Source organism: Mesocricetus auratus, unplaced genomic scaffold, assembly GCF_017639785.1.
Source record: "Mesocricetus auratus isolate SY011 unplaced genomic scaffold, BCM_Maur_2.0 Super-Scaffold_100021, whole genome shotgun sequence".
NCBI classification, from domain to species: Eukaryota; Metazoa; Chordata; class Mammalia; order Rodentia; family Cricetidae; genus Mesocricetus; species Mesocricetus auratus.
Window position 1 is genome coordinate 32,737,979 of NW_024429202.1, and position 26,430 is coordinate 32,764,408.

General features: G+C 41.4%; 1 protein-coding gene across 2 annotated transcripts in view; it reads left to right on the plus strand.

The window, feature by feature from the left end:
- The first annotated feature begins 4,389 nt into the window (after positions 1 to 4,389).
- The window catches only part of Slc9a4 (solute carrier family 9 member A4), a 62,425-nt gene continuing 40,384 nt past the window's right edge, over positions 4,390 to 26,430 (plus strand). For both annotated transcript variants that reach the window (XR_001196817.3, XM_013117370.3), the window contains exons 1-4: positions 4,390 to 5,235; positions 10,968 to 11,431; positions 24,286 to 24,545; positions 26,034 to 26,251. Coding sequence is in view for 1 of the 2 variants with exons in the window: in XM_013117370.3 (XP_012972824.1) it covers positions 4,935 to 5,235; positions 10,968 to 11,431; positions 24,286 to 24,545; positions 26,034 to 26,251 (1,243 nt within the window). In the remaining variant the exon portion in view is untranslated. The remainder of the gene's footprint in view (positions 5,236 to 10,967; positions 11,432 to 24,285; positions 24,546 to 26,033; positions 26,252 to 26,430) is intronic.

The following is a 26,430-nucleotide window of genomic DNA, read 5'->3' on the forward strand; positions in this document are numbered from 1 at the left end:
TTCTATTATTTTATATTTTACCAAATGGCTTGTTACCTCACATCTCGATTCCCTGGCAGCTACATGGCATCTCCCTGACTCTGCCTTCCTTCTCTCTGTATGTTTGTTTGGATTTCCCATCTTGATCTATTCTACTTGGCCATTAGCCAAAAAAGATTTAAGAATTGTCTTACAAAACATTTTCTAGAGAGAAATCATACTGTATTTACTTATTTATTGTCAGCATAACAAAAATAAGAACATAACAATATGTTGGCTCAATGCACAGAAAATTTCTAAAGTGACTTTTGCTAGGTAAATTTAAAGGATCAACTTTAGGATTAGTCTGTAGACTGAGAAACTGTACATGATTTCTGAGCTTTAACCCATATTCACTATGTGTGGGTTTTTATCAGGGCTGAGATAGGCTGATTTTGCTGTTAGAATAATTGCTAACAGAAAGTGATGCTGAGATCAGATACTTTAATACTAAAATTTTGTGTGTATGTGGACTGTAAAATTATCAGGAGTTTGTTTTTGAGATGATTGCTTATATTTTCTACTAATTTTTGTCTTGTGTTTGAGTACTTAGGAAATCACATCTTAACAAAATTGAGGTTCATTTAAGTTTTGTCTATGTTGGCATTTTTAAATGATCACTTTTCAAGCAACATACAATAATTTATTGTGTTTAATTCTTTATGGACTTATGACTAGAAATGTACAAAACTCTATGCCTATACTTTATATATGTTGACCAGTTAAAGACATGTAAGTTATTTGTTTTTGAGACGAGGTTTTGCTCTGTATCTTTAACTGGCCTAGAACTTGCTATGTACACCAGGTTAGCCCATTCATCTGTTTCTGCTACCAAGTGATGAGATTAAAGGTGTTTACTACCATACCCAGTAGTATATAAGTTTAATACATGCAAAGAATAATTACATGCTATTTATTCAGCATGCATTATGTTTGGACTTTCAGTATATCAAATGAACAATAAATCCTTTTGACACTTGTTCCCTTTTTAAAATCAGTACCATTAAGATACAAAGCCTACCATTTGAGCAATCTTGCTATTTAAGGCCTTAGGAATAACTTTAAAACTAGGTGTCTGGACTTTCATGGTGGAAATGGGTTGGATCTATCCTTCAGTTTCAGTTCATCTCCTAAATGATGTTAGGGCTATCTCTTCAGAGGGAAGGATGATACTGTGGTCCTGAAGACATCAGGGCTCTGCTGAAGTCTAGCAAGACAAAACTATTTGCTCCTGCTCAAAAGAATGGAATCTGCCTCTAGTCATGAGTTGAGATATGACATACCATTGTCATTGTCTCCTCCCTTGAGAGTTAATTTTAGGCTAGGCTCGGGAGTTAATGGTGCTTGCCTCCAAGCCTGAAGATCTGAGTTTGGTCCTGTGTGATAAAAACAGAGAACAGACTCAAAAAAGTCTTCTGCTCTGCATGTGTGCAGTGGCATGTGCACATGATCAACTCTATACACCATGCAAAATAAACCAGTAAACTAATCAATAAATGTGATTTTAAAATTTATCTGGGAGTACTAATCACTTGGCTAATCACCCATGCAATGGACCCTGTCTCAGGAAGACTACTAATTCACCTGAAGCCACGCTGAAGAGATGAGACGAATAATGATCACTGTCATGATACAATGTACTTTTTCCCCTCCAGAAATGGACAGTGGCCAAACTGCAGGCTTCCTCTTTCTTTCTAAGAAGGAGCGCCCGGCCCCCTCCACCTTCCCATGAAGCTGCTTGCCCTCCATGGGGCTGAACCTCCTTTGCTGAACACGGGAACCTCACTCTACAGTGTGGCTTCTCTCTTCATCTCCTCCACCTCTCCTTTGTGGGCAGATGCTAAGATTTCCAGCTTAACTTCCTCATTGTTTTTCTTTTAAACTCTTATCAATTATTTTCTCAATCTTCCTTTGGAGTCTTAAATTCTCTCATTAATGTGACTAAGAACCCAGAGAACCACAATTTCCTTGGCAACATATGGCAACCCAGATAGGATTTCCTAAACTTCTGGCAGTTCTAATTCTGGTAGTTCCTAATAGTTGCCAGCTCTTTTATATGTATTTATGACTCTCACATTATATAAATCTTCTGTTAGATTTCTGAGGCAGTGTATAAAGATAGAAAGTAGAAAGGACAGGCACCCTCCCATGGGAAGAAAACCCTAGCTGAGACTCATTACAGAGGTATGGGGGAGGTCTTGGAAATGAGGATGCTGATAGAGTTTTGGGGGCTACCTGTGAGTCTGTGGTCTGTCTTTCCTGGAATTGTCAGTAAGACAATTTATCTTGGGAGAAAGGCTGTCGCTGCAAACAGTCCTTGTCATCTCGTAGGAACCCTGGCTTTACACGGCAGTCTATTGCCTTCTACAGTTTAAAGAGCAGAAGGACACTTTTGATATTCTTCAAGCTGATATTGTTGGTAGTACGGTGCTTTTCCAGGTCTGGGCCCACACATTCCCAGTTGTATTATGATTAGTCACACTAAACATGTAGAGTTAGACACACCCTAACATTGTGAACTCCAAACAGTGCCTTAGAATAAATTAAAAGATACTGGACATTGACTACCTAAGAAGTACATCTGTAAACAGGTGTGAAACTACTCTTAAGAGGGAATTGGGTCTGTTTCCTTGGCTCTCAGTAATTGGAATTTCCCCCAGAAAGCTCAAACTGTCAGAAGAAAAAGGCTAAAGCCTGGTGCCAGGCAGAGGAGGAACTTGTTTCCAGGAAAGAGATTACACATGTCAGGTCACCTTCGGGGAGACGATTAACACGTCACTCTTGGGCAAAGACTACCTTGATGGGGACTTCTTAGTGCCAGCCTCTTTTGCCCTCTATTAAAACCAAACATCATGTCGGGAACCCAGAAATCTTCTCCCCCTGCTTTTCAGTATGGCTTATCTAGGCATAGTGAGGACAGGTGTCTGAGCCTAGCTTGTCAGGGCTGCCAGAGCCCAGGAACTGGCCCTGACAACTCTAGTCACAAGCTACTTACTAACAGATTTTTAGTCAATTACTAATGCTTTTCCATAAAAAATTCTATCATATGCGCATAGAAATAATTTTGCTTTCTCAAGTCCACCTGGGTATCCTTTATCGTATAACTCCACTGGATAGAGCCTACATGGGGGCGTTGTAAGATCAGGGCAACAACATTAGGTTTTGACTAAGAAGTGAATTGCTGCCTGTGGATGCTATCATTTCAAGGCATCTCCCTCCACTCCTGTTTTGGTGTCTGTTTTTAAAATGAAAACATGTTGCCTTAGTCTCATACTGCTTTTGTCTATTGAAATGGTCTATATGGCTTTGACCTTCAGCCTATCATACTAAATAATGTTGAAATTAATCCTTTTTGTTTTTCTTTCTGGAGTTAATTCTACTTTGCAAATCCATGCTTCAAATTATGATGTGTATTCTAAAATGACCAACCCTCTCATTTCTCTGAGATAACCCCCCACTTCCAACAGTGTTCATTACATTGAAGCCCACTTAGGGGCTGATTGTGAAAGGAATCCACCTTTCTATCTGCGCTGTTGGCGTGCTGGCTCCTCTTCCAGTCTGTTACTTTTTAGCTTCTGTCTTAAGGAATTTCCATTTGTAAATGAAATCAGAAGGCGGTTCTGTAAGGTGCACTTGACAAGAGTGGAGTGCTACCACGGCAAGACAGAAAATGACACACGCTGTGGCCCTGTAAGCATGGCTCGTTTGTTGTTGTTATTTGTTTGTTTTTTGTTTTTACGATCCTCGCTTCTGTTGTCTTTAGGAAAATACATATTAAATCTGTAGGCAATTTTGGCTTTTTGGAAATTTTTCTCATCTATCTTATCTACCGTCCTCTACAATTCATGGAATGAATACAAGTAGCCACTCCCACATGAAGAACCTTTGACAAAATCCACTCCGATCTCCATAGACAGTCCACATAGACAATTGTACAGAGAGACCACATTAATAAAATGGTTAACTACAGGTTTGGGCATTCTAGAACATATTCACAACTGGGTTTTCAGGCACACTCATCCAGCTTCTTATCTGGTTTCTTCCCTTTTCAGAAACTGTGAAGTTTATTGAGTGGGAGCTTTGTTTCTCCCATGTATTATTGGCTGGGAAAACCAGCGTTCATTATCTTCCTGGTCCTTGCCTTGCTTCTGCCTCCCTTGTCTATGAAAACTGTGTGACATGTCTTCCAGGACAGTCCTATTTTCTCTTCATGGCTTGGCGTACTCTCTTCATGGCTTGGCGTACTCGTCAACAGCTCTTCATCCTGGAAAGCACCTTGGTTTAGATGCTTACTGCAAGGTCAACCAACAACTTATCATTACCAACTCGTAAAGGATGCCATGTTGCAGCTGCCCACTAGGTGGCAGTAGCGTAGCCTGACAAGAATCTTCAGAGCCAGCATTTCATTACAAAAGTCAAATCAAAGCAAATAATTAAGTGTGGTTCAAGAGCTACCTGCAGCTTTGACCGGTTCAAAACAGGTGAGACAGAAGCGAGAGGTGTGGATGATCAGGTACAGTACAGGTGACTCCTTCCTGGGATCTAATAGGCAGGAAGGATTTCCTTCCTTATTAAAGGACTTCAGTGGTTCACGGAATGACTGTCCTTCCCAATTTACACTCACAAGATGAAGCCGGTGCTCAGAGAGGGAGGAAATAGCTTTGAATGAAGAGGGATTTCTCTTCGTAGATGTCTTCAATTCACAATCGGATGAAGGTGTTGCAGGTAGATCTCTTTGGAAGCCTATATTTAATCGAGAAGCCGAGCTGCTGGAACAACAACAGATTTTAAGAAGATTTGAAAGCATGCACCCGCAGAATCATCACACTGGTCTCGTTTGGGAATGATTTTTGGATTGCACGTATATTACCGCTCACCCGGGTAATGCGGCTGGAAACTTGCCCTGCCTCCGACATATGGCACACATCAGCCTCCAGGTGTGTAGTAAGAGACTCACAGGCATGGGTCTTGAAATGCTTATGACTTTTAGTTCTTGGAACTGGTTGCTATGGCTGATGGTCCTTGCAGGTTCGGAAGCATCGTCGTATGTGAATGAATCCTCAAATTCCACTGCCCAGCAGGCACCTGGTGCTCAGTTTGCTGCTTCCAGCTCAGACCCTGATGAAAGGATATCTGTGTTTGAACTGGATTATGACTATGTTCAAATTCCCTATGAGGTCACCCTCTGGATCCTGCTCGCATCTCTTGCAAAGATTGGTAAGTTCTCAAACACATGTTTAAGGGGGGTTGCTTCTTATCTGAGGTATCACATGTGAAAACCTCTTAGACAATGGGTTAAGTGGATATTAACTGTTTCTTGTAGTGCATTAAAATAACACCCCCTGAAATCAAGAGAAAGTAGTGGCTGTTTAATGCTTCAGAATTGAATTTGAAATTTAAATGCATACTTCTACGCTCTTCATTGTTTTGACTTTGTAATTTAAGAACACAACCATGTGACTTACCTGTCTTGTAAAAATCTCATGCTCTATTTTTTTTAATGATACAATGTAGAGTGTGCAGTGCTTGGGAAATGTCAGAGACTGAATAATATTTCTTGGGAAATGTCAGAGACTGAATAATATTTCTTTTTATAAAATGATCTTCCTTCATTCCCAACCACGTATTGTAATTTGTCAGTAGCTTTAGTTATTTATTCTTTCTAAGAGACTCATGTTTCTTGAGAAATGCCAGGACAGCAAGGAGAAAAATAAGCACAGGCAACTCTCACACCCCAGCAATGTGGAGTGGGGTACAGGAGACAATATCTGTGGGTAATGTATGGCTCTCTTCCTAGCTTAAAGGGAGCTGCTTTCCTTTGTCAACAGAAGTGAGCTCAAGTGAATGGATTGAATTCTAGTCCGTTGCTCTTCACCCAAATGCCACAGTTCTATGACTGGCTCACATTCTAAGACCAATGTGCCAGCCCTTCTCTCCTTAAAAACCGCTTATTCTAAAGCAGAAAATCCATACAGTTTTGTCAGTTACTGTGCATATGCCTCCTCTATGATAAACTGTAGATAAATTGAGGGCACAGGCTGTCTTATTGATGTAGAATCTTTCAAACATTTTTATTTTCATATACATACATACATATGTATACACACATGTATATATATGTATGACAGATTTGAAATTTAGATTGAACTAGTTGTAGTCTGTAGTGAATGTTTACTGGCTCTTGTCTGTCTGTGTGTCTCCTTCCTTCCTGTGGGCTAGGGCCCTCTGGTGTACTTAGGTGCCTCTTTAGAGCAATTGTACATATTAAGCTACAAAAGGCTTACAATGGAATGGAAAGGGTTGGCTGGGAGAAAACTCTTGCCGTTTGCTGAATGGCTAGTTTACACAAAACGTGCATCATTTTGAAAGAGTGAGTAAAACTGGCTCTCTAGATGAATACTGTGCTCAGTCCAGGGCAGGCTCTAGAGCCGTTCATTTAGCTAGATGGATAATGGGAATTTTCAAGGTTGTTTTCCCATGACTCTCTTGTGCCATTTGTAAACAATGGGGAGTATTATTTGTCTCCACTTGTCCCTCTCCCTCAACTTTCCTCCCTCTTCTTGGCAACAGCTGAAGTTGGTTCAGGTGCTTAGAACACAGACCTGTAGCTGATTAGCTGGCTCTTTTAGCCACAAATAGAAGCAGAGAAGGGTTCAATATATCTTTTCTTAAACATTTGCATAAGGTGTTGCTTGTTGTTTAGATGTATTGTATGTGCTCAGAATTCACTATCAGGAAATATGAAGAGACTAGGGGGGACATTGTCATTCAAGGGACTCTCAGTTAAATGCTATTAATTTTCATGGTGATATAATTCAGCATGATGTCAGAAAGAAAAAGTACTGTAGTAGGTTATCAGTTAACATACTTACTCAAGGATGAGTTTATAATTGCTAGTCTTCAGGAATCTAGATAAGTCTGTACTCCATAAGCATTAGGGAACTGAAAAGTGGAATATTTACTAAATATGTTATATGCCAAATATTGAGCCCAAAATTCTATATAATATTATGGTTTGCATACTGAGAGAGAAACAGTAATAATAGTAAAGGTGATGATACCTATGGTGGTATCCAAACTTTAACATTTAAGAAATGCCTATGAATGAGTATTCAGATTATAGATTCTGAATAATAACATACTTTTAAGCCTTATTATCACCATCATGTATTAGTTCTCATTCATTTGGGCATATTTGTGGAGTACCCATGTAATGTCTAGAAGCAAAAAGGTTGGAACTTAAGGGACATACTTTCACAGGGATAAGAGGTTAACCTAGAACTCACCGTTGGCACTTTGACAGGAAAATAGCAATATGCTCTCCATCCCCTTTAAATACTTAACTACAAAACGCAGGCATTACAGAACAAAGATAATTAAAGTCGCTCCTTGCTTTGTGAGTTATCTTTTAGTTCCACCCTGCTTCTGGGAGTATTATGGGAACCATTGCTGGAACCGTTTGGAAGAACAGCACTGAAGGTTGTCTTCCATTTCCCAGAACCTAATGGTTCTTTCCATTTCCCTTTGGAGCACTGGAATTATAAAAGGTTAAAGTGACTGACGTGGGAATCCTGCTGTCCTTCATGAAAGGGGACAAATGATTTAAAGTGTAACATGCAGTAAGTGCTTCCGATTGCAATGCCGCAAGGATGTGATCTGTTTCTGCCACAGCTCTGCAGGCCCATCTTGCTTTAAGGCAGGTAAATCCTTTTTTTTCTAAGTACCTCAGTTCAAGGAAATGGAGCCAGAATGGCAAAACAGAGGTTCCGAGAAAACACACAGGCTCTGCCCCTTCCATGGCATAATGTAGAAGTTAAGTTTGATTGAAATAAACACTAACTGAAAGACAAAAATAAGAAAGGTGAAGAGGAAAACAAGGCCAAAAAAGCTGTGATTAAAAAACTGAGAACCCAGGCTTTAGAAGGCCTTGAACTAGTCTTGACACTTGTAAAGTCAAACTGAGAGTATGAGGGATATCCTTTGGTGATAATTATGCTCAACTGTATCAACCTGCACACACACACACACACACACACACACACACTATACACACAGTCACATATATATAGTGGATCAGTTCAAAGCGGTTCTGAGAGAAACCATATCTTCTTTTTATTCAGCTAAATATAAGACTCTCCAAGGAGACACTGACTGGTTCCCCACAGCCCGTGGAAAGGACTCTCTCTGTTAATCAGCACAAAAAAATCTTCCAGCTTTTACTTAATAACCTTCCCAATTCCGACCTTGTTTAAGCCAGGTGACATCTCTCAATGAGAGAGCAAAATGTCTGTTAGGACCATTCCTACCTCATTTTGTTTGATTTTTGTCTTGATGCTGCCTCCCCTGACTTAAAATATTTCTCATTCTATTACATAACTATGCATATCTTCAGCATTTCCCAAGGCACCCAGTTTCTTTCCGTATGAAAGCATATCTGATGACCACTTAGCCCATTCATTCATTCATCGTACAGCTGTTACACAGACTTAGCTGCTGATATTTGTTAAGCAATATAGTGATGTAAATCATCTACTTAAGTCTGGGGGAATTGACAGAGAAGTCATGCACAAAAGTGGGAGATAAGCATCCCTGTTACTAAACTGGCCTTGTAGAGATGAATTGTTTTGATACGACACTAATTTTTGAGGAAGACATATTAATTACTCTTAGCCTCAAATTCTGAGCAGGACCAAAAGTCAAAGGGGAAGGACAATTTACGCAGGGAAAACAGAGCAACAAGACAGGAAAGGGACCTGCTTGCAAAGGATTTTGATTGGCTGTATTGAAGGACTGAAGAACTTGGAGCAGGAGATGTGGCTTGAGGAGCCCCATATGAGCCACTGAGTTTGATGTCTTTTGTATTTATAGGATATTTCATGTACATTTAACTGAAGCCACAAATGTCATGTTATTTCTGTCTTCTCATTTATTCATCTCCTACTTTTAAACTTTGCCAACAGTGGGAAATGCAGTATAATTCACATCTTTGGCTTTCTACCTCATTAAATTCAATAGTGCACTGTTCTTTACACAAGAGTGCTCAATAAACACCTTCAGTTAAAAATTCATGCAGTGCTGAGTGCCTTTCACATCTTAGGTGGAACTGAGGCAGTAAGATACATAGGGTTGGAGAACATAGCTTCTTAAACCATGACTTGTAGAGTGTTGCATCATGAAAAATTTAGCAACAACAATAACAAAGAAGGTTTCTGAAAAATTGGCCAGCCATCGATCCAAAAATCAAGTGTGTAATGAGATCGGGTGTTTCTGTCTGTGCTTGATCATCTTGAATCACTCAACTTCCCTGAAGCCTTGGTTGTGAGCACACAGTGTGTGCAGTTGCTTACACAATGAATGCTGCCTACAATGCTTGGTTCTTAGTTGAGACGGCTGTACTCTGTGAACTAGAGTGTTTGCTTTACACATGAAGGGTTCTGGTCTTATAGAAATGCAATGGCTAGTATAGAAAACAGAGACTTTTGATATTTTTCTGCCTAAACACATTCAGTTCCTCTGGCTGTGAATTGTGTTGTGTTTGAAGGCTTGACTTTAAAATTTCCATTTGAGTTGCTAACATGAATTCTATATATAAAATAAAATTTAAATTCATTTTGGCTTAGGATTAGAGCAAAGTTTACCACAGTTTCTGAAATACCCCTAAACATGCTTATGCCCCTTTGTAGTATGTATCTTATATAAAGTGACATCAGAATTTTTCTTCTCTATTCTTATAGTATTTCTTACATGCATATATAGCATTTTAATCATACTCACGTCACCACTCGCCTCTTCTACCTCTTTCCCAGATACTGCCAAGACTGCTTCCCAGCTTAATGCATTCTTTTCTTTTATTTGATGTTTTTTTTTTTTGATTTTTCGAGACAGGGTTTCTCTGTATTGTTTTGGAGGCTGTCCTGGAACTCTCTCTGTAAATCAGGCTGTCCTCAAACTCACAGAGATCCACCTGCCTCTGCCTACAGAGTGCTGGGATTAAAGGCATGCACCACCAACCCCCGGCTTTTTTTTTTTTTTTGCTTTTTTTTATATATATAAAAAAGGTCTGGGGCCGCCTACTGGAGCTTGGTCAACTCACCAGGGACCACACCCCTCTTCTAGCAGCCATTGATTCTCAATAGCTCCTTAGCTAAGTGCAGGTCTGGTGTGTCCCTTACCCTCCCATTCTAGAATGTTGACTGGTTTGATCTTAGGTGTATCTTGTGCCAGCAAGCATAGTTCCTGTGACTTCACAGGTGCAATGGTGCTGCCAGTAAATGTTTTTTTTTCTGTCTCCCTAGAGGACTTCCTTAGACATGAATAGCATAATACATTTTAGAGGGATGTTTAAGATCCAAACTATAGCAGGAGTTAAAGAGAGTTATGCAACCAATAGCATGAGAAATGTAAGGCCCTGGATGTAGAAATGGGGAGGAAGGGATGGGCTTTAGGCATAGAAAATGAGAATCGTAACTGAGGAAACCTGGGTTGACTACATAATTGGCAAAAGTGACAAGAGTCTTTCTTGAGAACGTGAGCCTATTTTCTTCTTTGATGTGTTCGGTTGGCAACGTTATTAGTTAAGAAGGGGAGACAAAATACAAAAGTTTTATTTCGGTGATGCAGAATAAGCATGGGATAAGAAGAGATCTAGGAGTCTGTCAGATCCCAACTGAGCTATGGGTTTTGCATGTGTGAACTCTTTTCATACTCACTTCTCTTTTCCCTCATGTGCCCTCTGGGAAACGTATCACAATCAGGAAGTAGGGAAGGAGGGGACCTGCAGGCTGTGACTGGTGCTACCGATGGCACACGATCTGTGTGAAACCCTCAAGTTCCTGCAATAGACAGGATGCCCGGCTCAGAGAAACCAGTCCTTCACCTCGCTTCCCATTTTCCTGGCTCTAGACCTAGCCTGGTTCATTGGCAATGATTCCTTCCTTCTCTGTTCCCAGGTTTCCACCTTTACCACAAGCTGCCCCACCTCATGCCAGAGAGCTGCCTCCTCCTCATCGTGGGTGCGCTGGTGGGTAGCATCATCTTTGGCACCCACCACAAATCGCCTCCAGTCATGGATTCAAGCATTTACTTCCTCTATCTCCTTCCACCCATCGTGCTGGAGAGCGGCTACTTCATGCCCACGCGGCCCTTCTTTGAGAACATCGGCTCCATCTTGTGGTGGGCAGGCCTAGGGGCCCTGATCAATGCCTTTGGCATTGGGCTCTCCCTCTACTTCATCTGCCAGATCAAGGCCTTCGGCCTTGGTGACATCAACCTGCTGCAGAACCTGCTGTTTGGTAGCCTGATCTCGGCGGTGGACCCTGTGGCCGTGCTGGCTGTGTTCGAGGAGGCACGTGTGAATGAACAGCTTTACATGATGATCTTCGGGGAGGCCCTGCTCAATGATGGAATCAGTGTGGTGAGTCACCCAGACCTTGTTCGGGGAGGGGTGGGGCTGGAGTGGCCACAGGGGCCAGTGCTGCCTCTGCTCTCCTTGTCATGGCTGTGGCCCGGATTCTGGTGACACTTTGTGTATTAACTTCTTATTAGTTGCTTTGAAGAGAGAAAGGAAATAGAAAACATGCAATTCAGTTTACCTTTCAATTCAAGAATTGTTTTATTTAGAATGGAGAAGTTATTATTTAATAGCCATTCTGTGTATACTTGTTGGCCAAGACCGTACTTTGGTTTCTAACATATGTCTATATGTATATATGCATACACACATATACATATGTATCATGAGACACTAGACGAAATGAAATAAAATTCCTCTGGTTGTTGAGACAGGACAGAGCAGTTACAGGAATAAGTCAGCTTGTGTAGTGCTCAGTCACATGTCATATGAAAAATGGAGTGGGGGCTCTCTGCTTAGGAATTCTCCAGAGAGAAGCCATGGTGGATGAACAGGCTAGAAAGAGCAAGGCTTACCACCAAGCCCCGGAAAATGTTCCCAGCCTGGGTTGCTAGAATATTTGTAACAAGCCAAGCTCAGTGATCAATTTCACTAAAAACTACAGTATTCACCAACTGTTGGCCTGTAAGAAGTTTAGACACACTTTTATGGAATTTTGCTATATAAAATCTATATTCCTGTACATTAGCTATAGTAGAGTATATTTCATTGTAAAAGAATCAAGTAAAACAGAATTATTAGTCATAAACAGGAAGGTTTCACTTGCCTTCTCCCCATTCATTATGTAAAGAGCAAGCCCTTTAACTCATCTGTGCTTTTCTCTCCCAGGCTTCAGGGCGAGCATATGCACATCTGCAGATGCATAGTGTTTTGACAAACACTGAGCGACCACATTACTTGTGTTGCTTAGTTGTAGTCACTTTCGGTCCTTCCATGTCTCATCAGCTGTTGCACAGCATTTTATAGATTAACAATTAATTAACAAAGTTAATTAACACAATTTATTTTACAATTTCCTCTATGGATGGTTATTTCAGTGGTTTTGATTTTTTTTATAAATCATGTTACGATAAAATATGTTGTTTTTTTCTTCCTGGCCCTGTTTTTGCATTTGGGACTGTTTTAAAACAATACTTTATTAGTAATGAAATGTCCAGGTTAAGCAATATATAGATTTAAAACTTGATACATGTGGCTATTTTAATGACTTCCTATTTACCCCATTGGTAAACGAGAGGTTATCACCCTAGGATTGTGGGGATGGGCAAAATTTGATACCTGTATCTTAGTTTCTTTTCCATTACTGTGACAAAACACTAAGACCAAGGCTGGGAATCAAAGACAGTATTTAATTAGGCTTGTGATTTCAGAGGCTTGGAGTATATAATGGCGGAGCAAAGGAAGCTGAGAGCTCACATCTTGATACTCAAGTAGGAGACAGACTATACTGAAAATGGTGCAAGTCTTTTGAGACCCCAGACCCTGAGCCCAGTGACACACTTCCTCCAATAAGAGGGCATCTTTTAATTCTTCCAAGACCATTCCACCAACTGGGGACCAAGCATTTAAACATATGACCCTATGGGGGCCATTCTCAATCAAACCAACACAACCTGAAGCTGTACAGATGTCTCCAACATTAGGTCCTTAGAGAGTATAAACACAACCCAGGGGAGTGGGATATCAAATAACACCTCAAACCATGTGGAATGCTCTAGGAAAAAGAACACTTCAGCAGTGGTTGAAGGGAGCAGGGATGAGATTTAGAGATTGAAGGGAGCAGGGTGGGGGACTGAAGAGGGCAGGCAAGAGGCTGGAGCGACTCTGGTATTCAGAGACGTATCTGAATTGTGTGGAGAAGTTTGCAGATGAGCAATGGTATGCAGGAGTCCTGCCTGGCGGTTTCGCTCAGGAGACTTGTCTGGCTGGGGCTGTTAAATGTGGAGCAATGGGGCTAAGAGGAATTTGCATCTAGACTGGGCACCCTTGATTTTTTTTACAAATGCCAAGGTAACACATGACATTGAACTTGGGTGACCTCAGCAGCCCAGCTTTTCCAGAAAGACTTTATCAGCCTTTGCTTCTACAGATATGGTTGATTTCTTAATTTGCCCAGAACACACGATCTCTTTATCAGGAGCATAATCACATGATAGGCAGAAATTCTTGCTGAGAAATCATCAGAATTCATTACCAAAGCAAGTTCTTGCCTGATGCCGCTGAGTGAGGATCGGGTCTCACCCCGAGGTTTCTTTAACAGTCTGTCCACAGCCAACCTCATCATGGTTTCCGGTGGCAATTCCATCACCAGTGACATTTGTTTGACTTTCTCAAGGCTAAATTGTTTCCATAGAAATGTTTCTGAAGAATGATCATTTCAAAATAAGATTATAATTTCTAAGTAACTATAGTGTCTGCCGAGGGTGATGTTGTGATCTGTTCTGGGCAGCGCTGCCATTGCATTGGCTCCTGTGAGGTTGCCCACATGCTCATCTTTGGTCTCCCACAGCACAGTGAGTATTAAGTGTGTGCTGGGCCACCACTGGGTCCCTAAGTGAAACCAGAGAAGCCCAGGGCCAGATTTAGAAGGCAGCTAAAAGCAACTGCTACTTTCTGTCGTCCAATGATATTTTGAGCTGAGGGCTTTGAGCTCACCCTTTCATTGAGCAAAGAGCCTGCCTGAGGGCAACAGTCACAACCCTGCAGAAGGTTTGAGTCACCCAGAGGTGGCCTGTGGCTGATTGTTACATGTGATGACAGCTCAGATTGTATTTCTAGAACAGTTGAAATATCCATGAATCTGATTCACCAAGAACGAACCACATCAAGGGTTCAGCTTGTGGTTTCCCATTCCTTCCTTCCTTTTGCTGATTTTCAGGTTATGGAATTGATAACTATATGGGACCTTCAGAGCCTGTCAAACAGGGCAGACACAAGCATTTCCAGTACTGCAATCTGCACTGGAGATTTGTGGAGATTTGCTATGAGGGTGGAGAGAGAGAGGGCAGGGGGAGAATGAACCAGTTGCTCTGCAACAATCGTTTTATCAGGATGTGCACATTTAAGTATGATATTATGTGACTTGAATATCTACAGCTTTCTTTTTAAAAATAAAATATATTTCTAATATTACCTAAAAATACCCTAAGGTCACCTACATCCCCAATGGAGTCTCCTGGTTAAGCTTCTAGAAGAAGGCACAGACAGAGCTACTCAGCCAGGACCCATGGTGACCAGTTTTGCATTTACTACTTTATTAAATTCATGGATCTTATTATGAAGCATGAAAGACATCCTCCATTCAAAAATGAAGAAAACCAGATGTAAGAAGTTAAAATCCCTTGGGCTACAGAGCAGACCTAGGTGCCAAGCTCTATTCCTTCCATTCCCTTTCCATTTTCTTACCTTTTGAATTTCCACTTTTGAGCTGCAAGGAGAAGGAGAAAAACCTATCTACTAATGATTGGACTGGGCTCAAGTTCTGTGACCCAGCTGATCTTTCTCTTGTACAGAAATGATGGACTTAGTGATTTTTCACACAAGGCTTTAGGCAAGACTGTTCACTCATGTCTCTTCTTACTGTGGAACTGGGATAAAGGCATTCTTCCACTCACAGGGTTAATGGGAAATTCATATTCTGCTTTAATTACAATAAGCTCCTGAACTGGAAAGGCCACTGAGTGCCTCCTGTCTGTGACTGTCACATCAGATCATGAGCACTCATGGCTCACCATAGCTGGACAGCTGATTATAAATATGCCTCATCCTTTTGGCTGTAGGATAGATGTTTTCCTATCTCCATCTGTCTATCTAGTTGCTATAGATCAACTTGATGGATAAGCAACAAGTAATTCCATTCATGTTTCTATCCACTCACAACATCTCTCCTCATCTCGTACTATTCTGCCTCACATGGAAGGGCGAAGTTCCACAGGACCAGTTCTACACTGGAACCCAGGAAATCTTCATCTGCTTTCTCTGAACCACTTTACCTTACTGTTTTGTCAACTCTAATGATCTTCCACTGACCTTTCCCTGTATTCACATGGCCTGTCTAGGTATATCTCTATGGTATCTTCTAGAAATTCCATGGCGGAAGGAGATGCCCTACGCTTTCCAAGCATTGGTCTTAAGCAATCTCATCAATGAATGCTTTATCAGATTTTCCTATTTATGCCTCATGGGACATCATGAGGCGAATAATATGTCTCACTTTATAAAGTGACAATATACAATAGTTGTGGGTAGGGTTCCTTTAGGCCGGACCATTGAAGTCCATGAATCCTTTGTGGCCATTCTTTTTAAGGTGAGGACCAGGATGACTTAGCAGATTTGTATGTATACTCATTTCTTCATTGCCATTTATGAAATGAAGGCAGACTCCCAATAAAACTGTGCATTTATTAGCTGAGTAGAATCCAGTTTGTGCAGTGTAAAATCCAGAAGACAGAGTGACCATCTTCTTGGTTTGATCAGTCAGCCATTCCCAGTGATGAGATGATCAGTGGAAGTTTGTAGTAGAGACCCTTGACTTCTCCTTCATTTTGCAATTTGATGCTCTTTGTGTACACACTGTAGTGCTAGCACTAGATCATAAATTCCTTGACCTCCCATCTAGAGCTCACTGTTTCCCTTTTGTTCCTCACTTATCCCATAATCCTTTGCTTTGTTGAAGGAATTCCTGGTAGTCCTTTTGATTTCTATTCCAGCTGATTCTTTTGGCATCCATAGAGCCCATCATTTATCTCTGAGCAAGCAAAGGGTCCTCTAGGGTTCATACCTTTAACATTACCACAGGGGAAGAACAGTAACATTCAGTAGGCACTGGTTTTGAATGTGGGCCTTCAGGGGCTGATGTGTTGTGCTATGGTCATGTTTCTGAGCATTGAGCGGTAGCATTGAGCTGCCTTTCCAGTTACCATCCTGTTCACAACAGGAAATTGTTGACGTTCTGCAGTGTGCTGAGATGCTGAGCTGGGCTAAGGGATGGATGAAGTGGATTCAGTGCACTTTAGCCATGATATTTCCAGCTTGGGATGAGTTCATTGAGATATGAGTATACATCCTAAGTATAAGCAAGAAACCATATGAAAGTTGGTGAATGAAAGGATATGAATCTACAAAGACATCATTTTTGAGCAAGGATCTCAAGCCAGCTTCTTGTATATTATATGGAAGGGACTTATCCAACCTGAGAAGGTAGTTGTGAGGTCACAAAATGGGATGTCTGGACATCTGTCACATGGTAGGTGATGAACAGATATTGTTTCATCCTCACAATCCAGAGGAAGATCCACACAAGAAATGAAACCTTTTGGTTTATACCAGGCACAGAAATAAAGATGTAACCTCAGGCAAACAGAGTAGTGAACTCTTGGTTAGTTGGTCAGCTCAGGAGCCTGTGACATGACCTAAGCGAAAGGCCTTTCCAAGGCACTTCCCTTCCACTGGTGGCAGGGCCAGTTGAAGTCCCCAGAAGTGTGTTTCAGAGGACAGAGTTTTACCAACATGGGGAGACATTTCTGATCCTCAGCTCCTCCAAAACTGAGTGACCCCTTGCCTTCAATATATCTGGTGTCTAAGTTATAGGCTCTCCAACAAGCAACTTGAAAGACTTGTACCTTATGGAGGACAAGCCTCTCAGTGGCATGCTAGAAACATACTGTTAGATAGGGGCCTTCAACTATGATTTCACGACAGTTGCCAAATTTGACCCACAAACACACATTTGGATTATTTGCTTTGCTTGAAGGGAGAGAATAGTTGAGGTTTGAATTATACCAATTGATTTTTAGCCAGAAGACACGAGCCACTTAAGGTGATGGGCACTCACCTCAGTCCCACAGGTAGGAAAAAGGAATGAAATTTAGCTAGTTATCAAATTATCTTTTCTTTGTCGGGAGGTGGAGTTGAGCAGCTGTAGGAATAGATTTGGAGGAGGAGGCACACTTAGGAGTAGAGTGATGGCCTTTAACTCTTTAATGAAAACAAGGACAGAAAACCATCAAGAAGCAATTCTATAAATACCACCAAGGGCCCTGAACTCCCCACCAACCACTCCAAGTGGCTCAGATGTGAAAGGAAGCAAGTCTGTCTGCTATTTTCAATCCCCACACTGTAAACCTTTAGAGTTCCTCTTGGTAAGTCATTATTCTTAACCTACAAGCATATGCCTACCTAGTCTGCATTTTTCTTAGAACCTGTCCTAGCCAACGAGGTCCCCTAAGAAGTTATGTAATATTTTCATGGAAACTCCCAGTAGGGGAGAACACCTTGGCAGGCCAGATGTAGCCGAGACACCTTCCTAGTCCCGTGACCTTTGCCAGACCATCCTCTGCCAGCACCTTTGCTAATGTTCTCTGTGGGGCAGGTTGGGTTGTAGTGTAGAAATAATAAGGTTACTTTCATGTGAAAAGTCAGACAAGTTGAATTGTGGAAGGAGGGGTTGCTGGTGGACAATTACTTTCCCTGCAACTTCTTTGGTAATTAAAAAAATGACCATCATCTTGTAGAACCTGTTGTGCAAGCCTGCACTGTGGCATTAGACTCTGATTGCAGGGGGAGACAGCTTTTTCATTCTCTGTCTAGGATATGATAATCTATATGATCTTCCTTCTCAGTACCCAGGACCAACCTTGGTTATTGGTGAATGTCTTGGTCATTTGGGGTCATTTGCGACTACTCTAACAAAATTTCTGAGTTTTATTATGTTATGAATAAGAGAGTTGAGTTTGGCTCATTATTTTGGGACTGAAGATCCCAAGACATAATACTACCTGACAAAATCATTTTGTCAATGTTATAAGTGGGCATGGAATAGAAAGTGAGCCTCTAAGGGTAGGAGACATGTATGACTCAGGGGAGGAGACAGGTCCTCTAATAATAACTGTTCCCAAGAAACTTCCAGTGAGAGTGAAAAAGCATTCCCCCAGGAAAGGTGTGTCCCATTTGAGAGTGCCCCCAACAGACCTCTTTACCTTCTAAAAGCACCCACTTCCAAAAGATTCTTTTACCTCTACAACACCACACTGGCACCAAGCCTCTAGCACATGAATGCTGTGTGACACACACCACACCCAAGCCAAAGCCATGACTAATAGATTAAAACCACAAGAAAGAATCGAGCCATCATAAAAAGCAACTTCTTAAATTTTTCTGAGAAGCTCATATATGAACACTGTATTAACATCATCTCCACCTCTTCCTCCACTACCATTTCTCCTGTACTCCTTCATTTCCTCTCAAATTCATAACCTTTACTTGAACAATTTTGTTATATCTATGTATCTATATAAATGTAACCTACTGAGTGTAGTTGATGTGTTTTATGTGTATGTGTGCAGGGATGACCACTTGGAATTGGATAAACCTTTGAGGATTTTGTCTCTGGAGAAAACTGAATCTCTCTCTCTCTCTCTCTCTCTCTCTCTCTCTCTCTCTCTCTCTCTCTCTCTCTCTCTGTCTCTCTCTCAGTAGCCATCAATTGCCATAGTTTTTAATGTAGGGGTGGAGCCTTATGAGACCTGCTCCATTGAAGTTAGCTTGTCAACAACTGTCATTGTGTTGATCTTATTTAAGCAACCATATTGTTGAGATGTCATGGAGGCAGCTTCCAGCTTCACTGTCACATATATAGAAGACACCATCTCTCAGCAGACTAGTCCTCTGGCTCTTGCAATCTCTCTGCTGCTTCTTTTGTTATGGTTTCTAGCTATTGTGGTTGTGTTGTAGAATTATCAGTCGAAGTTGGGTATCTCATAATCAGTTTTTCTCTGCATTTTAAATACTGTTGGATTTCTGTAATGTTCTCCACATCTGTTGCAAAAAGAAATTTCTTTGATGAGAGGTGAGAGCTATACTTATCTGTGTGTATAAGGTTTGTGTATTTAGAATGCAGTTAGAAATTATTTTGGTTTAAGAAAGTAGTAGTAGAGGTTTTCATTTAGAGTCTGTGACCTCACCAGTGACAGGTAATTGGCTAGGCTTTTAGTACTTACAGTACTATAGTACTTATAGTACTAGGCATGGATTCCTTTGTATTGAGTGGTCCTTAAGTACAATTAAGCAGCTGTTGATTATCCTAAGATATAAGTGACACTATTTCATTTGTGTATATTTTGCCATGCTAATCATTGTTGTGATACACAGACTTTACATAGGGTAGGACTAGTGATTGCTTTTTTAAAAAATATTGGCAGCTTGTATAATAGCTTCAGATACTATAAGAGCTAGTCCTTAGTAAGGAGGCTTCCCAGTAAGTTCCAGTGTCTGAAGTATGTGTTGTCTTCAACAATTACATCTTACTTTCAAGTTCTAGGAAGAAAGCAAAAGCAGCATCATTAGCCTATATTGCTTGGGTGGGCATGTCTCTTAGACTCTCTTTACCAACAAGTCAAAGGGGGGCTTCCTATGATGCTACTAGGGATTTTGAAATAATTGATAACTCTTCCTCACAAATCCATAGACCATCCTTTGTATTTTTTAAAAAATTAAATTAAATTATGTGTCTGTGTATCTGTGTGTGGAAATATTCTTGATTAGCAAGTGCCTACAAAAGCAAGAAGAAGTCATCATATCCCCTGAAGCTAGAATTATTATTGGTGTCTGTGAGCTTGTAGTTTGGGTTCTAGCAATGGAACTTGGGTCTTCTGTAATAGTAGTATGTACTACTTTAAACCTTGAACTATTGGTTCAGCCCCCAACACTCTTAATGATATAGTTCAGTTGTCTTAAGTGGAGCCAGAAGTTCTGTGTCCTAATCATCCATCCATCCATCCATCCATCCATCCATCCATCCATCCATGCAGCTATCCAAACATTCATCACTTCCTCATATCCAGTCATCCATCTGTCCATCCAAAAACCATTATTGAGCAGTTATTTTATCAGATATTTCTCCTTCAAGGATGTTAAGAGTGGCTTTTAAAATCTAAAGCAGCTTTTTAAGAGACCTTCTTTGCTGTGCCTGAACTCAAAAAGACATACCCTACAGCGTCTACCATATTGAATAATACTGATCACTGTGACAGAGGGAAGAGGATAGTCTTGTATGAAGAAGCAAGACACCCATCCTGAAAATGACACATTCCTCTCTGCTCAAAACTGCCATACTCAAAACATGGCCAGTGAGACTGGTGATGTACAACCTCTAAAAGGCTGCAGGTGCCATCCTAAAACATGTCTATTAGAGGGAGAAATTCAGGGTAAACAGTGCTGAGGGTCGTTACTCTAGAGCCCCACTATGAACATGTCTGGTCATTCATTTACACTATGCTGCAATACATCTTCTCATTTCTATTCTTGTTCTATCAGTTTTCATACCATTGAGTCATGAAATAAGTAGGCAAATAACATAAGGATGCTGGCACACTTACATGGTCGTGAGATCACACAGCTATAGCACTAACAAGGAAGATTCATTCAAGCCCATGCTTTCAGTTTATGGACTCTGTATATTCACTAAAGTGTTTTTTTTCTTAATGGGTGTGTAACTTGGCCAGAATCCACAAATTTCAGTAGTGTATCAAATGGAAAGTAGTCCTCAACAAAGATGTGAAGAAGTATTTGCATTTGGAGTTGACACTCCTGCATCTCAGTGGGTTAACAGATGTACTTAGCTACCATGTGAGGGTTTTCTGGAGTGAATAGGCTTTGCACATGTTCACAGTGGCTTCAAAATAGTCATGGGTGGCTGGGGGCATCTGTCAAAGGTAACAAGACCCTTTCCTGAGATAATGAGTCAAGAGGGACGAATGAGTCTTATTCTTCATGTGTCAGGGATCTTCATGAGATTCAGTTTCTTTGTTCACACATGAAAGACATATACATTTGAAATTAATTCAAAGAAAATCCTTAGTCATTATAATGACAACCAGAGACTGCTATTTTGAAAGGTAAAGGTTTTTCACAGAGTAGTATGAATTGTGTGTCAATGTCTATTAGTTGAGTGGACCCCTTAGCTTCTGAAAGTGCCAAGATACCCTTTTACATCTGCCACCACTGGAATCCAGGGTCAAAATAGGTCCCTATGGCTGTGTAGCCACTCGTAATCTGGATACCTATGTAAAAAGAGTGTGCCTTTGTGGCAACAATATACAAATCTTCCAGCTGCAGTTATAATCCATGGATTTACTCTGGATTTGAGAGTCAAATGATCCATGGATTTCCTCTGGATTTGAGAGTCAAATGAATGCCCATTTCACCTCATTCAAACCAACTTTTTTGTGGGTTTGTGGGACCATTTTCTGACCCTGCTTCACTCTTTTGTGAATCCTGCCAAAGAGGCAACTCCAAAGTTCCAAAGACCCACATGTGGCTTGGACCATGGTCAGCTAGGAAGTGTATGAGGCTAAGTGAATTTACTGAGTCAGGACACAGGCACAATTTATTTTGGAATTACTCACAAACCATGAATCACAAACTTCAAATGCTCATCAAAGCTGTTCTCATAGCATGCTTTTAAAAAGTTTGCTTGAACTCTATAGATTAGTTTTGTAAAATATGACTGGTGCATAAATCCTTTCATAGATATCCTTTATCTCACTCACAGATCAAACACCCAGAAGGTATATCAGATGTATAGTGTGTAATTAGGGAGGCTCCCATGTAGGGCGGCCAGGGAGCAGAGACATCCCTTAAAGGCAGATGCAGACTGACCTGAATGAACAGAGAGGAAGAAGGAAAACTGGCAGGAACTTTCTGGCTGACTTTTTCAGAGTTTACACAGCCCTTGGGGAGCCCTCAGACTGAGGACACCAATCAGAATATTATCTGTCTTCCTGGAAAGGCGCCTCTTAATGTCCATGCCATCTCAGTCCCCAGGGGGAGCAACTTATCAAAATTAAGTTTAGGGGTTGGTGAGTTTCCCTCTATGAAGGCAGAGTTCTGAATGCCACAGATACATGAAACTGATACTCTGCATCACACAGACAGGACAAACTTGATCAAGAAAGACAAATTTATAATGTTTTCAGTGGTCTCTGTGGGAGGCATTGTGAACACGCAAGGATATCATCTACCTCACTCTCCTTTCTCAACATAAGTAATTGTGTGTGCATTTATGTTCTGTGTGTGTGCACATGCTAATCTGACTCACAAGTTCTTAAGCAAACCTCCCATTTTAAAGTAATTACCTTATTTCAGAAATTCACTACATCCAGTCTGTGTATGTGCCTGTAGGTGCACACCGCCTCCAGCAAATCTGTGCCATATTTTCTCATTCTCCGTTATCTCCAGCCTTTTCTTATCCTGATGAATTAAATTTTCTCTTTGGGGGAAAGGAGGAAAACCTAGCTATAATCTCTTCATACTTCTATATGTGGCCAAACTTGCCACATATACTGCTTATAAGATTAAAAACAAATGACTAATGCACACACTTGAATGCGTCCTGGGCTTTCTCCGTGGTCTTTACTCTCCCCTCAGCAGTCTGTTGTCAGTGAGGCATATCGAATGAAGTCTGCTGACAGACACTGGAGCTGCTCCGAGGAACTGCCTGCTCTGCCAGCTCACAGTCTAAAGTTAAGGACCATCCTGTAAAATCTTTGCTGTTTCACAAATTCGGGCAGGAAAGTTAAGTGCATGCATGCTTTCTTAGTTAGGATTCCTATTGCTATGGTGAAACACAATGGCCAAAAGAGCAAATTGGGGAGGAAAGGGTTTGTTTGGCTTATACTTACATATGGCTGTTCATCGCTGAAGGAAGTCGGGACAGGAACTCAAACAGGGCAGGAACCAAGAGGATGGAGCTGATGCAGAGACCATGGAGGGCTGTTGTTTACTGGCTGGCTTCTTATGACTTGCTCAGCCCACTTTCTTATAGAATCCAGGATCATCTGCCCAGTGATGGCACCACTCACCATGGGTCCTCCCGCATTGGTCACTAATTAAGAAAATACCCTGTAGATGGATCTTATGGAGACCTTTTCTCAAATGAGGTTTCCTTCTTTCAGATAACCCTAACTTGGCCAAGAGGAGCTGGACACCATCAAGGTCATTTTCTGAATGACAAGCATGACCAGACTTGATGAAACCTTGGTGCTGTGAAATTCTGGGCTCCAGAGTAGCGGAAGGTCTTCAGAGAGAAGACTGGTCCCAGGGAAGAAGGTTGAGTTAGGCTAGCAGAGAATGTGTTGCTTGCGTTAAACCCAGGCATGTGTCCCAGGCTGGGCCTTTTGCAGAAAGCCTCTCAGTAGGCTGAAGCTGCAAGGCTACAGAGGATGTTTTCTGGGCACGCGACTCAGACAGGATTCACCGGAAGTCCTCATTTCCACACGTCTGATTCCTCCCAGAGGGACCTAAAGAAAATTCAAGAAGACCCTTTCCGCTGCAGTGTACCTTCTGCACTCTGCTGAGGAAGCTTAACCTTGTACTCATTTTAAAGGAAGAGCAGGAAGGAATCACCAGGTTTGCAATGCAGCGTACGAGGAAATGTATGTTTAAAGCAGACAGGCAATACATTACCCAAAAGCGGAATCACAGCAAAGAGATGGGCACACAGAGATTGCCCGTTTCTTACTAGCACTTTCCTTTGATGGAAGGGTTGCTACTGTGCATGGGATGAAATAATAATTCAATATGTGTGTACAATATGTAATAATTGAATTGAGATAATGAGCATTCCCACCCCCTCAAATATTTGTCATGCGCTAGATTATTGAAATCCAGATACTGTCCTTTTCTTCAGCGAATCTGGATTATGTCTAAACATGTTGGAATGCATCTAAAACTCGGGTAGCTGTGTTAATATCTGTGCCATTTACTCTTGCACTCTGTTTAACTGGTCACCAAGTTGAGAGACTCCACTTGTAACGTATTAAAATGTCTACTTCATGTTTCTCTCATTTGTATTTTCTCAGGTCTTATACAACATCCTAATTGCCTTCACTAAGATGCATAAATTTGAGGACATAGAGCCCGTGGACATTTTGGCTGGATGTGCCAGATTTGTCATCGTGGGGTGTGGGGGAGTATTCTTCGGCATCATTTTTGGATTCATTTCTGCATTTATCACACGTTTCACTCAAAATATCTCTGCAATTGAGCCACTCATCGTTTTCATGTTCAGCTATCTGTCTTACTTGGCAGCCGAGACACTTTATCTCTCCGGCATCCTGGCGTGAGTACGATCTATGGATGTGGTCCCATGGGAATAAGTAGACGACCTGGGAGCTGGATGACCTGTGTTCAGGCTGGATGACCAGCCTGAAGCTGGTCCCTTGAGGCACTGCAGGGTTTAGGATGCTGCAAGCTGATTCTGGCCTTTTGCCAAACAAATGTTCCCCGCGACATTTGCCTGAGGACGCCTAGCAATCAGAATGTCAATTTAAGATGTTCAGGGAAGCTGGTGTGAAAAAGAAGAGCTGGGAACAATTCAAGCTTAAAGTCCATCTGAACAGTTTCTTTACTTCCTCAAAAGACTAATTTTAGAGCCAGGCGTGGTGGTACACGCCTTTAATCCCAGCACTCAGTAGGCAAAGGCAGGAGCTCTATGTGTTTGAAGCCAGCCTGATCTACATAGTGAGTTTCAGGACAGCCAGAAGAGACCCTGTCTCAAAAAAATAATGATAATAATAATAATAGCAACACCACTAATAATGTCATGAGGAACTTTCATTCTAGGCTCTGCCTGTTGTTATTTCCCTCCTACCCCATCACAACCAACACTCCCCAGGGGACAGTAAAGCTAGAGGTACATGGGCTAAGTGCTAATGTTCAGTTGCTTGTCCTAACTAAAACATTTCTTTAGATGTCCAACCTCATATCCTTGTAACTTTGAAATGTTTTTCCTAGAATGAAGCTTCTCAGTTTGGCTTAATAGATCTGGTCTCTACACAGGCAAACAGATTTAATTGTATTATATAGAAATCTCTATGTCAATTAAATGTAATAATATAGACTTTAGGTACCATTATTTTTCTGCCTTAAAATGACCACAATTGCCAGGGCAAGAAAAGGACTTTCTTTACTCTATGAAAGGTAAATGACTCCAGAAAAGAAAAACTCGAAGTGTTTGACAAGCATTGTTATAAGAAATACCATTTGGGAGCTGAAGGTAGTATGTATGTAATGACAGCACTCGGAAGACAGAGGCAAGAAAAAAATTTAATTAAAGAAGAACATGCTGAGTGTTCTGTCTGTTCATCTGAAGTACATTTATTCGGGTTTGGGGCAGAGTCAAGTATCCTCTAGCTAGAGCTGGTGTTGAAAAAGTTTTCTGGGAGAGAATGGAGGTCCAAATGCATTTTGCTTCTGATTTTCCTTAGTGAATGGCCTGCTGGTGTGCATTTGTGCGCCTGTGCGCATGTGCGCACCCGTGTGCGTGTGTGTGTGTGTGTGTGTGTGTGTGTGTGTGTGTGTGTGTGAATGAAGGCCGTGCCACACCCACTTTCTTACCACACTGGCTTTATCTTGTACTTGAGTGAAGAGGAAAGCAGCAAGTCTGTCATCTATAGACAGAGATTGACAGGTCTACAGACAGGATGAAACACTGATTCTGGGTAGAGATGGGCTTCCTCTGTATACAGTCTTGCTTTTTTTTTTTTGGCAGGTAATCTCTGTGGTGTGACAAACACTGTTTCTCCCTGGGTCTCTGCTTCTTTTGTAGAATCACAGCGTGTGCGGTGACAATGAAAAAGTATGTGGAAGAGAACGTGTCCCAGACGTCCTACACAACCATCAAGTACTTCATGAAGATGCTGAGCAGCGTGAGCGAGACCCTCATCTTCATCTTCATGGGCGTGTCCACCATTGGGAAGAACCACGAGTGGAACTGGGCTTTTATCTGCTTCACACTGGTCTTCTGCCAGATCTGGAGAGCCATCAGTAAGACACACCAGGGCTCCAACACTTTCCTGCCCCCCACTTCCTCCCCAGGTTTTCCCTCTGTTGAACCAGAAGGAGAGAGCCAATGCTATGAGTTTCCTGCACAGGGGAGTGCAGACAGCTCATCCTTACTGACTAGAAACATTCTATTTGTCCTCCTCAGACAACACAGAGCCACC